This window comes from Pteropus medius, unplaced genomic scaffold (genome assembly GCF_902729225.1).
Source record: "Pteropus medius unplaced genomic scaffold, Ma_sr-lr_union100, whole genome shotgun sequence".
Lineage (NCBI taxonomy): Eukaryota > Metazoa > Chordata > Mammalia > Chiroptera > Pteropodidae > Pteropus > Pteropus medius.
Genome location: NW_024354501.1, coordinates 1,248,111 through 1,260,965, shown reverse-complemented (window position 1 = coordinate 1,260,965; position 12,855 = coordinate 1,248,111). Strand labels below are relative to the sequence as shown.

The window sequence follows — 12,855 nt, the reverse complement described above, 5'->3', positions numbered from 1 at the left end:
GTCACTGGAACCGGAGGACCGGTGCGATCCAGGCGTGTGGCCCTGTCGTGGCCGTTTGCTCTGTGAAAACTGCAGAGATGCATTTAGTGTCCACTTTTCCCACCAGAAACCCCAGCACGTCTTATTTTGCAAAAGGGGCTGTATTTTTCCTGTCCCCAAATCGGCAGCTGCTTGTAGACACAGCCACAGGCCTGGGACCTCCGGGGCTTCGTCCCCTGCCCCTCCCCAGGCAGCCCCAGCCTCTCCGCGGGATTCGTAGCCCCCAGCCCCCAACCCCAGCCCCCACACCTTCCAGCGTTACTTCTCACAGGTGCCTGGGGTGTGAGTGTCTGGAGCAGGCACACCGATACATCAAAGTCCCTGCCAACTCCTTGTGCATGTCACGCATTTTTAGTTTAATGAGAAGCCACACGCACCCACGTCTCATTTGCATCCCTGGCCTCTGGCCACGCCCCAGCAGATGGCCTGTTCTTTCTGCCTGGCGTGGGTGAACCCGGCCAGCAGCTCCCGGTGGAGCCTCGGTCTCCGTCCCTGGGCACGGCCGGGTGAGGTCGTTCATAAATGCCGCCTCCCCGAGAGGGTGTCACTGATAATTTACCATCCTCCCGGTGGCCCTCGAGCTCTAGATACTGAGTGACAAGTGTTCTCAGGATAGTGTTTGCCCAGAGCTCGCCTGTTCGTCTCAGCGTGGGCTGGCCTTTGCTCGGCCACGCTGGGCTTGGCTAGACATGGTAAAACACTGGCCACATCTCGGTTGCAAAGGCCACAGTTGGGAGACCGTCCCGAGCTCCCTGGCAGGAACATGGGGGCCCGGCTGCGTCCGACACGTGGGGAAAGGGGTCTTGAATGAGATCCAAGTTCGAATGACTCCTTCATCAGGTCGCCTCGTCTGTCGCCCTTCGTTTGGTCACCTGGACAGACTTTACCTGGACAGGTGTGTGTCAAGGTGTGCTGCCTTGTAGATAGAGGATGAGGGAAAAGGCGGCAGACGCGCAGGGACCAGGAAGAGCGTGGACCTCACGGCACTCGGCCGCGTGTGGCTCGGCGGCTGTCACAGTCTCGCTCTCTCTCCCGCGGGCGGAAAGCGTCGAATATTTATATTTATATATATATATATATTATATATATATATAAATATATATATTTATATTTATATTCGTTTATATTTATATTCGTTTATATTTATATTCGTTTAAAACCCTGTACATGCTGGTGATAAACTTGACTTTAAAAAGTTGGACTTCGGGCCCGATTCTATTGTTCAAGTGTATAAATCATCATTATTATGTTTTTAAATAGAAAGGAGAGTAAGCGGACGCGGTAGCAGGTGTCATCTTTGTGGGGGGGGTTCCGGGATCTCCGTCCATTTTCTTCTCTTTCTCCATCTCTGTGAGCTTCTGTCATAAACGGCCCTTCTTAGTAACGAGCAGAAAAGTGTCACTCGGGGAGGCGCCGCCCGGGAGTGTGTGAGAGGGCTCGTAACCGCCACGCAGCCCGACGCGCAGATGCTTAGGCGTTCGTGGCATCGTTCCCTCTGGGGAAACCCTATTTATGATTTTTTTTTTTCTGTCTCCCTTTAAAGGATGAGAAGAATCAAGTTCTGACCACCAACATTTGGCTGCAGATGGTAAGTGTGGACACCTCGCTCCCGGGTGTCCCCCCTCTGCCTTCGAGATGCTCGTGCTTGGCGTGTGGGGTCAGCAGAGGTCCCGTGACGAAAGCCGGGATGTTGTCCTCAACGCCACCAAGGCCAGCGGCGAGGCAGCAAGTCCCTCCTTTGGGGCGCGGCACCGCATTCTGCAAGGCTCCGTGCAGTTAGTAACGAGACGGGGCTGCCTCCCGGCGCCCGCGGTCTGCAGGGTCACCGGCCCCCAGACTCGCTCCCCGTGCCCTGACAGGCCTGAGCCGGGGGTCTTCGCCCCTCTCCGCTCCTGCACGTTTAGTGCGGCCCCGAAAATTCTAACCTGCATTTAATTCGTTGCGAACGATGCCATTTCCGTCAAATTACGAATACTGACATTTCAGAACCGGAGCGTCGGTCTCTATGTTCGACGGAATCTCTTTAAATCACACAGAATGTCGCTCTCGTCGTTCGTTTTCAAAATGCAAACGAGCGCATCCCGAACCGTCGGCGGGTCACGCAGTCTCTCTTCCTTCCTGTCCACATTTTCCGCTCGCATCCCCAACCCACGGTGCACACGGGATTCATCCCAACGCGATGTAGGTTTACGTTCGGAAGCGTTCGATGAGTCCTTCTGGCTTGGTTTCTCCAATGTAAATATTTGCATCGCAATGATTCCTGCAGAAAATAACTGTGAAGTTTTCTCTTCTGGATTAACTCAGGCTCACGCTTATTGGGACATAATTCATCAAGGTTGACACTAATGGCAAATTTTAATAAGTAAGTATTCAACATCACGTTGGAAATGCATTTCTCTAGCAAAGATGGGACTTTATTTTAAAGTCATTTCTGTATTCATAGATGATTTTTTTTTTACTAGAACTGAGTAATTAGACAGAGATGTCGCCCGTTCCATCGCTTTTAAAAATAGACCTAGTAATATGTATAGTTCATAATGAAAGACACTTTGTCACAGTAATGTTATTCGATTCCTTGAAATTCTTCCAGATTCCATGCCAAAAATAGTATAATTTTCATCAAAGCGTATGAGCTGACAACTTGATTCGTTTTCCCTTTAATTTTGTTGGAAGGGAAGAATTAAATCCCACTTCATCTTTGAAAGTCTCTGTGACATAATTCGACAGTGTTTTGATTGGCTCTTGGGCCTGCCCCGGCTGAGAGCTGAGTCGGCAGAGCTGACTGCGTGGGGCCGGCGAGGGCATCCGGGCCTTCTGGGCAGGTGGGCTCCAGGGGGAACGCGGGTCGGGGGAGACGCGGAAGACGGATTCGCTCCACGCCGTGGGCTGCTGGTCCCGGCGGTGACCTTAGCCCCGCATGAGACCCCCTTGCAGAACCGACCGTGACGAATAAAGCAGAAACTCTCCGGCGTTTTCCACGGCAATAGGTGAAGCAGCATCTGCAGGGGGCGGACCCCACCCTCCCGCTGTGCCCACCGAGGCGCGCCTCCGTCCCCTTTACTCAGACCGAAAGCCCCCCGATCCCTCTGTAACTCTGTCACAGTGGGTGCAGGAGTCAGGCCGGTGGCGCGGACGGTGGCGTTGGCAGGTTGGGGACATCTCAGCTTCACGGAGGCGGAAGGCAGTGAAGGGCTAGCACGGAGCGCCCCGGGCATGAAGGTCTGGGTGCCGAGGCGTTCGCAGGTGTGGCGTCGGTAACGGACACCTGTACAGGTGCCCACCGCGTGGAATGCACACTGGGTGTCTTTCCAGCACGTGTCCTTGTGAAGCCAGGTGGCAGCTGTACCACAGGCTCCCGACTGAGTTTTAAGGAATCATAAGCATTTGGGGTGTAGAACAGACCTTAATGGTTATCCGCTCAAAACCTCTGCCCCACCAAGCGTGTCCACCTGGAAGGCCCCGGCATCTCTGCCGCGGCCACAGCCCGGACCTGGGGACCTCAGATGTCGCCACGGCAGGACGCAGAAGCTGCCCCGGGGCCGTTTATAAGACAGCTGCCACCACGGTTCCCGCGCTTCGAGTTCACCATGGCGACCAGCCTCCTGCGCCAGGCCGACCAATGGGCAGATACGAACGTGGCTCCATATCGAAGGCTCCCAGGCCGGGGTCCCGAGGGACAGTGACACAGGACAGGACGGGGACAGGCAGCCCAGGAAATTGGCTTTTCTCTCCCAGAGTTCCAGGTGGCTCAGTGCCCAAAAATCTGAATCCACATGATCTTTACTCCAGGGCATTTTAAACCTGGGGTCGATATTCCGCGCATGATAGATTTTTCTATACGTTTAACACGGAAGACTCACAAAGGGGAAAATAAACTCCTCTGACGTGCGGTTTATTGTGTCTGTTTCCTGCCCGCTGGCTCTGCAGTCACTCAGCCCGGGGGAGGGGACGCTGATCTGTTCCCCTCGCGGGTCCTGGCGGGGAGCGGGCCCGGGGGAGGGGACGCTGATCTGTTCCCCTCCCGGGTCCTGGCGGGGAGCGGGCCGCGGCTTCTCTGCAGGCCGGTTTTATTATTTCGGGAGACCTGTCGGACGTGACCTGACAATCTGTGAGAAGAAATGGCGGAAGCCATTTCGGTTTCCGAAGGGACATCCGAGCCATCCAGAGACTTGCATTCGTTTTGTTTTTTTTTTTTTTTTAAATTGTCTTCTCTTGTTGTGGCTTCCGGTTTCCCATCCACCTTCTATTTATTCCCTATTTTTTCCCTCCTCATTCTAATCATGAGCCTAAGAGCATCCACGTGGCGGACGTTCGATCGTAAACCGTGTTTATTTCCGGGCTCTTTATCACTTTGTCTTTGGCACGTACGAAAGCCACACCCCGCCCACGGAGAAGCCGGCCCCTGGCTTGCTTGGGGCTGTGACAGCCACCCGTGGTTCAGGGAGATGTCTCTCACCAAGTCGCAGTGAGGGGGGTGGGGGAAAGTCGGGGGAAGCGCGGGGAAGGAGGAGCCCCGCTTACTTCCTCTGGGATCAGAATGGTCCACCAGAAGAATTGTCAGCACACGTGTGCGTACGGACCGGTCACAGCAAAGTCCCCGATGTCCTTCACCCTGACCGTCAGTCAGTCCTCCGATTCTCCCGACACCAGCTGGGTGGCTGGGCATTCAGTTCTACCCTGACACCATCGGAGTGAGCATCGGATCCCACGGGACTGCCGCCCACTGCAGATGCCAGCTGCAGACGGGGTACCCAGGCAACCCACAGTTCCATCCAGCTGACCTGACATTCTGAGTTTCCCATTGCGCCCCCCTGCCGGGTAGGTCTCTGTGCCCCGATCTATGGAATGGTCATCATATGACAGGATGGTAATCGTATGACATCCTGAGTTCTGGTGATCAAGTATGACATCCTGAGTTCTGGTGATCAAGGTACACGCGTGACACCGAGCCAGCAAAATGGTCGGGGTCCAGGTGCCCGAGTCAGGGGACATAGGAGGAGATGTGAAATGGCTGGGGTGCGGGGGGGTGTCCTGCAGCTCAACGCGGTGCCACTGGAAGAGGCTCGGGCCTGGCCTCTTTAGCCGGCAGGGGACATGGCTGTGTGCCTGCCACGCCTGCCTCGCCGGCAGCTCTGGCTCTGATCAGCAGGTTGTAATGGCATCAACAGGCTCTGTGACCATCAGTTACCAGCCCAGACAAGCATCCCGGGTGAGAGATGGTCTCAGAGAGGAAGGTGCGGGCGCTGAGTCGGGAGGGCTTGTGCCCCGTACGAGGGACGAAAAAAAAGGCACCTCTGGAAAGTGTGGGTGGCATCTGGGCGTTTCCGCGAAGCTCCCCGGACAGCCCGGCCCTCCCCAGCCGCACCTGTCTAATTAGAAGTGTCAGCGACGGGCGTCTGGTTTGAGGGCCCGGAAGGTGGCTCGGCACACGTGCGTTCATTCGCCCTGCGGGCGGCGGCCCCTCCTGCCAGCCACAGGCTGGGCCGGCCGCTCCGAGGCTCCCCTGCCCTCTCCCGATCTCCCGGGACGCAGGCACCTCTGGGACGTGGCTTCGGCCTCGTGGCTGCAGCTCCCAAATCTCCGTGGCTCGGAATATGAACTTGTACTTTTCTTCTTTGACGTTGTTCGCATAACTCTGCACCAGACTCGAGTCCGAGATCGCACCGGCCCTGGCGTCGAGGGCGGCGCATTTTGGCCTCGCTCGGTGTAAAAGCGCGTGTCTCGCTCGGTTCAGCGTTTTGCCGCCAAGGCCAAGTGCGTGCGTGTTTGGGGTTGTGGCGTCGGCAGCGCTATTTCTGCAGGAAAAGGGGAATTCGGCCCCCCCTCCAGCAGGCCGGTCGCTGTTTCTGAGGGGTCCCCCAGCAGCTGCACGAAACGGCCAGTCTGCCTTTTTCAGCCCGGTCCCTATTCCGATGGAAATCAGTGAATTTATTTTTAGATAGTGTCCTCATGGAAAATGTTGAAAGCAAAGCATTTACTCGTTTGCCGAGGAAGAAAACCCCTCTGCCAAGGGAGGGAGAGCACACCCTGCACCAGGATTAACTTCAGGGCCACCTCTGAGTGCGGCCACGGCCACAGCGGGAGCTTGAGAGCGATTTTCATGCTGTCCGTGGTCATTTTGAGGGGGCTCATTGAATTCCCAGTCGCCTTACGCCTCGTAGACAGCGACCCGATTATGTGCATAAATGTCTGGGACTCCGTTTGGCCGCGAGCGTGCCTGGTTAGCGGGCGGGAAGCGAGGGGCCACTGACGTGTCTGTGTGTCTGTCAGTCCTGGACAGATCACTACCTGCAGTGGAACGTGTCGGAGTACCCGGGCGTGAAGACCGTGCGCTTCCCGGACGGCCAGATCTGGAAGCCAGACATCCTTCTCTACAACAGGTAAGCGCGTGGGACGGGGGGTGAGTGACTTGCTTCTCGCACGCGGTTCACTGCTGAGCGTCGCCGAGGATCCATCCGGTAGGTGTGCCGGACACGGTGCCGGGGCTGTGGGACCGTCGCTCCCCACGAGGCCTCGTGAGCGGCTCTGTCCCCCTCTCCGGGGGTCCCCCGCCTCGGCGTGCAGGCTCACGTCACCCAGCACCCTGCCGTGGGGCTGGGCGTCGCTGGTGCACGGATGTGTTGGCACAGATTGGGGCCGAGGCATCTTCGCACGTGGCGGGACCTCCGTCCCTGAATGGTGGCAGGTACGCGCGGTGGGAGGCGGGACGGGAGCCCCCCGTGTGGACGCAGAGTCTGCTGCATGGGGAGAGGCTGAGCTGCGTGCGTGAGCGCTGGCGTCTGTAGCTGGACTCGCGCAGGCTTGTCACGCGGGCCACGTACAGGCCGAGGGGGATGCAGGTAGCGGTCACGTCCTCCGTCGTCCTTCCCCGAGGCCCGTTATCCCCGGCCCGTGGGACTCGTAGAGCAGAGAGGCCCGAGAGGCCAGTGTCCAGCGAGGGTCACCTCCCAGCAGCGCGAAAACGCTTTCCTGAACTGCACAGCCGAGTGAGGACATCGGAGCGTCTCCGTGCTGAGGCCTGGAACGCGGTAAACGGCATCGAAAGGGAGACATTTCCTAGCTCAGGGAACAGGGCGGCCGTGGGCCGCTGCCCTCCGCGGTCCCGTGGCGACCGACCCCCAGGGCCCGCGCCCGTGTTTGGCCCGCACGGACCGCTCCCCGAGGGCTGGCCGACCCCCTTCCTCGTGTCCACTTCTGTCTGTCTGGCCGGCGATCACATTTCATTTGAATCGATGAGCCTGTCTCTAGGCACATGTCCCCTTCCGATTTGCCAGCCCTCTTCGGCTTCTTAAATTCACTCAGGCGACTGAGCTTTGCAACATGCCAAAGTCAGGGAGAGTGTCCCCACCAATCGTGACCACAGGCCGGGTGACATCAATAACAAGTTTGTTTTGTCCAGGACATTTATTTTCCCCGGGGGACTGGAGGTCCACACGACTGAGGTCTGGGCAGCTGTGGGTTCTCCTGGGGCCTCTCATCATGAGCCTGCTCAGCGCAGGGCGGGCATCTCCCGGCTTGATGGTGCCTTGGGGAATGAGCGTCTGGACCCCAGAACACCCCCTTTACCACATTTCGGGGGCAGAGGAGACAGGGGCCCAGGGTCGAGGGAAGCGAGGGCGGCGCTGACGCCCCAGGGCGCCCGGGGACGAGGAGACGAAGCAGAGCCGCCCACGCTGAGGGAGGACCGTGGAACAGGAAGGTCACGGCCAGGGCTGGGGGGCGGGGCAGGGCCGGGGCGGACTCGTCCCGTCCAGCAGGCCCTGGGGTAGCGCCCGTTCGTCCCATGTCGTCCTGTCTTCAGGCCGGTGAGCGGCCGCCGGAGCTGACCCCGCCCATGTCCGCGCGCCGACGGTGAAACTGGCCCCGGTCTTTGTCGTCCACTGAACCCCGCAGAGCTGTGGGCAGCATTAAGTGAGACGCTCCGGGCCCTGCCCGCGCCGGCGCTCACGCGCGCCCCCTCTCGGGGTGCAGTGGTCGCCCCCCTCATCCCTCGGACCTCGGCTGGACTCGCGTCCCCACCGAGGCCCCCGCTTCTCACAGAAAGGGGCTCCAGCCCCCTCACTCGTGGCGTGCGCCCCTCCCCTGGGCCTCCGAAGCGCACGCAGCAAACGTTTGGGCACAGACGAGATGGGGTGCGGAGGCCGAGGGGGGCAGATCGTGTGGCTCTGGTCGGTGCCGCTAACAATAGCAGGACAAGGAAGGGGAGGAATCATCACCGGCAACCCGGGACGGCAGGGACAGGAACGGAGCCCTGGACGCCTCCCCAACCAGCCCTTCCCCCCGCAACCAGCCCCTAACCAGCCCAAACCAGCCCCTCCCCCAAACCAGCCCAAAAACCAGCCCCAACCAGCCCCCCAACCATCCCAAACCAGCCTCAACCAGCTCCCCCCAACCAGCTCCCCCAACCAGCCCACCCAAAAACCAGCCCTTCAACTAGCCCAAACTAGTCCCCAACCAGCTCCTGCAACCAGCCGCCCCTAACCAGTCACGCAACCAGCCCCAGTGTCCAGCCCCAAATCCAGCTCCCCCAACCAGCCCTCCCCAACCAGCTCCAAAACCAGCTCCCAACCAGCTCCCTCCCAACCAGCCCCTAACCAGCCCCCAAATCCAGCCTCCCCCCCCAACCAGCCCCAACTAGGCCCCAACCAGCCCCCCCCCAACTGGCCCCAACCAGCTCCCAACCAGCCCCAACCAGCCCCAACCAGCCCAAACCAGCCCATGTTAACGAGGCCAGGCTCCCCGACGTCGGTTGTCGGGGTTTGAGAAACGCCCTGTACTGTCCACCGGCCACGGGCCCTCAGCGGCTGGGCCCGCCAGTCGGCGTGTGACGTCCCCAAGGCCATCCTCCGCGTGGGTGGCCGCGTGGGGCTTCTCCCCGCAGAGGGGCCCTGGTCCTGTGTGCGCGGTGGCTCTGTGAGGCGTGTTGGTTCGGGCAGCTGAGGTGTCACAGGCGTCCCCGTCACGTGTCTCGCTCTGTTCCGGGGGGATGTTGGTGGCCGAGCGCGAGGGCTGGTGGTTTCGAGACACAGGACGTTCGCTGAGTGTGGAGGCGGCTGGGTGGCCGTCTGTGCACCACCGCGGCCACGCTGCTGTGTCCCCGATGGACGCCAGCCTGCTGGCCGGGCCGCGGGGCGGAGGGGCCGGGCCCGAGGGACGCACCCCTGCCTGGCGCTGCTCACCCGGCTTCCCGCGCAGCCTGCGGTTCAGAAATGTTTCCGGACACGCTTGTTCCCCGCGTGAGTGGCGGCCGTGGATGGCTTGTCACTGTCTTCCCCTTCGCACAGGGCGGAAGGCCACGCTGGGGTCGGCGTCGGGTCTCAGGAGACCGCCCACGCCCCCGATGCCTTGGCCGGCCCGCGCTGAGCACCTGCGGGCAGCCGCCGCGGCCTCCCCGGGCCTCTCCGTCTGGAGCTGCTCGGTCAGAAAGTCCCACGACAGCGGGATCTTTGTTGATGGCGCTTTCGTAGGCTCTGTGCCTTCGGGACACTGCGGGCCGACCGCAGCCATGTAGAAGCCACTCGCACGTCTGCAGGCCCATGTCTGCTCCGAGTCTGCCGGCCCGCGGCTGCAGCCACCCTTCCGTCCCTCGTCCCCAGGACCCTGCGGCTGACGGCACAGCCTGGGGCGGCGGCCGTGTGGGCGGCACAGACCCCGGTGCGTGTGACCCAGCCCGGGAGGGGGGGCGCATTGTGCTCATCGGTGAGTCACCAACGAAATAGAATCTGCGTCCTCCCCCAGTGTCATAGGTCCCCCGAGAAGTCAGCCGGAGACAAACGAGCCGGCACGCGGGGGCGTCTGGGGGACGGAGGGACACGGGAGGCCGGGTCGGCACGCTGCGAAAGCAAGCTGTCCCCGTGGGCCGCAGCGCCCGTCCCCACGGGGCCCTCTGGGGGGTTACCTGCCCCCCGCCTTCTGCCGTCGCCTCCCTGGCCCCACGTCCACTTGCCCAGGGTCCTCGTGGCCGGAGCGCCGTTGGCCGCGGGACACGCGGTCCTCGCTCAGCCTGCGGGTGGCCGGAGACCGGTCCCCGCTCCTGGCGGGACGGTGGCGACGCCCCTGCTCTGGGCCGCGTCCTGGGCGCTTCTCAGCCACCACCGGGGAGGCAGGCGGGGCCCAGGTCACAGCGAGAGCGGACGCGGCCTCGCCCTGGGCTGCGTGTCGTCCCGCAGGGCGGCCGTTGGCAACACGCCGCATGGTCACAAAGCGGTGGGCAGGGCCGAGCTCCGGCCGCGTGTCCGAAGCCGTCCCCAGAGCTGCCCACCCAGACCTCCCCTCGCCGCCCCTGCTGCGGCCGCTGGGGATTCCCGTTCGCTGCCTCGCTCAGCCGGTATCTAGTGACGGTCCGCACGGGCGTCATCACGCACTGTCCTGGACTCAGGACGCCGTGGCGGCCACGCCGGACGAAGCCCCTGCCCTTCAGAGAGCGGGGGCCGGAGCTGGAGGTGGCGGGAGCCCAGCAGAGCAGCTCGAGGGGGGACGGAGCCAGCCGGGCAGTGCCGGGGTGGACGATGGTCCTGGGGGACGAGGCGCGCAAGGCCCACCGGGAAGGGGCGTGAAAACCTCCGATCTGCAGAAAGGTGAAAGTGGCCCGGGGCTCGAGCCGATTGTCACACGGGCCCGTTGCTGCAGCGGGCGAGCTTTGTCCCCAGGACACCCGGCCCAGCCGCCTCCCGCCTGCGACGCCGGCCAGGTCCCCTGAGCAGCCCCCACCCCGCACCCTGCGGGCCCCGGGACCAAGGGGGCCCCGGACCGTGGCTTCTGGGGGCAAGTGTATCGATCTTCGTGACACCAGGCAGAGCTGGCGTGACTGTGAGCGTCTGTAATAAACACGCGAGGCAGGAATTCGAGGGGAGGTTGGTCGTCATCACCGGGTGGCATAGACAGGTGCAGGGGTCCCCGAGGGTCCCCTCTGCCCACCCAGGACGGAGCTCACTGGCCGCCAGCATGGAGAGACCGGTGACTCCTGGGGAGGGGACACATGAGGGGGCCTGGTCCCACCCTCCGGACCTCAGCTCTGCGGGGCGCGGGCCCAGGACGAACGTGCCCGGGGGGCCGTGTCCGAGCCCGGGGAAGCCGAGGCCTCGCGTGTGAGGCGGGGCCGTGGGTGTGCGGTGGCCGGTGCTGCCAGGGCAGCCGAGGACGGTCTTCTGGGGAGCCCCGGCCTGTGAGATAAGGTGCTTCGGGGGGGACACACATCCCCTGCCCTCGAGGCACTTACAGCGTGTAGCTGATCTCTGCGTCCTGGGCGCTCTGCTCCGATTCCTTGTCATGACTGGGAGTTACCGTCCCACGTTCGCAGCTGAGCAAACAGTTCCTGAGGTTAAACGGGCTTGTTTGACCCCAAACCCTCTCTCTCTCTGCCCAGCACCTGACGGCGTCTTCATGGGTGTAGACAGTGGCTCAAGGGATCACTTTACAGAGCAGAAAGTGATGTGTGTGTCAGGGCTCCGGCGCCTCGGAGTGATTAGGAAGCCGGAGGGCCTCGTGCAGCAGGACGAGGGGCCCGTTGCTTGTGGGACGGTGGCCTGAGCAGCCCTGCCTCCTGGGACAGTCCTGGAGGACGCCCGCCGTCCTGTCGCCGCCTTCGGCACCGCCCCCTCCGCTTCTGAGGGTGACTCGGTTTAGACGATGATTTCTGTGGCCCCCTTACTTTGGGACAAGTGGCTACATGGACACAACAGTCGGATCCAGGCAAAACACTCAGGCCACAGCCCCGTTCCCCAGCGAGGGACCCGGGAAACGATAGGAAGGGACCCGACGTGGCAGGAGCCTGCAGATGTTTGCTTTGAATTCTAGGGACAACGGGGTCAGGATGATGTATGGTCTAAAGAATTCAGACCCATCTCTGCCCACCGGCACCTGTCACCCCCTCCGGGGCACCGTGTGCCGTGGGCAGACCACGTTCCGGTCACGTCTTTTGTCCCCAAGAGTTCGTGTGGCAGATGGCACACGGGAAGCCTCAGATCGCAGTGAGCACACGCACCGGGGGCCAGTCCTCCCGACACCCGTAAACAGAGACACCAGGAATTCTGGTCGTCTGGGCGAGAGGCTTGGCCAGGGTCGTTAATCACACGCAGTTTCAGCCCGAGCAGCAAATTAACGGCGGAGGCATCTTTCTTCGTCCTCCACGGTCCGTGCTGATCCGCCGTGAAGAATTATCCGTTCCGCATGATTTATGGTCTTTTCTTTAAAAAATAAGCTTCACGTCCTTCCTGAGCCGGGTCCTTCCGTTATGTCCTTGGTGTCTCCTCCGTGGCTCGGGGGTCCCACCGCACAAGGTCACACGCGTGGTCTGTTCCTTCCGATGCCACTTAGCAACGCAGACCGTTGGACGGGCCGCGGTGTCACGCCCACCCGGTCCCCCGTGGGCGTCCGCTTCGACTCGCAGGTGACTTCGAAGTCTGGCGTGTGTGGTTTCGGTTCTTTTGAAAGTGCTGAGCTTCATCTTCGGGCCCAGGACATGGTCCCTGGGGCTTCACGGGGGTTCGCTGTCACGGGGGGCGGGTTCTGGGGGCGGCTGGTCGAGGGGTGCTCCATTCCAGCTCCCTGCTGGTTTTCCATCGCGTGGAGGGAGGCACGTTGTTGACGTTTCCACTCTAACTGTGGATTTGTCTGTTTTTCTTCACTCGAGGTCTGTTTTTGTCCCCATATCCTGCGGCTCGTTTGCCCGGTGTGACGTGTGATTTATCAATATGTAAATCCGCGTCTGTCCGTTGTAACTTTCTTTGCTCTAAAAGCTGCTTCAATCTGATAATAACACAGTCCTTCTTGGGGGGCTTCTGATGCTGTTTCCGTTGGAGGTCCAGGGTCCTCTCT

General features: G+C 61.3%; 1 protein-coding gene across 1 annotated transcript in view; it reads left to right on the top strand.

Moving 5' to 3' along the window:
- Positions 1 to 12,855, top strand: part of LOC120595320 (neuronal acetylcholine receptor subunit alpha-7-like) — a 62,062-nt gene that overhangs the window by 22,349 nt on the left and 26,858 nt on the right. The window contains 2 exon segments of the mRNA XM_039853407.1: positions 1,583 to 1,627; positions 6,310 to 6,419. Of these exon segments, the coding sequence (XP_039709341.1) occupies positions 1,583 to 1,627; positions 6,310 to 6,419 (155 nt within the window).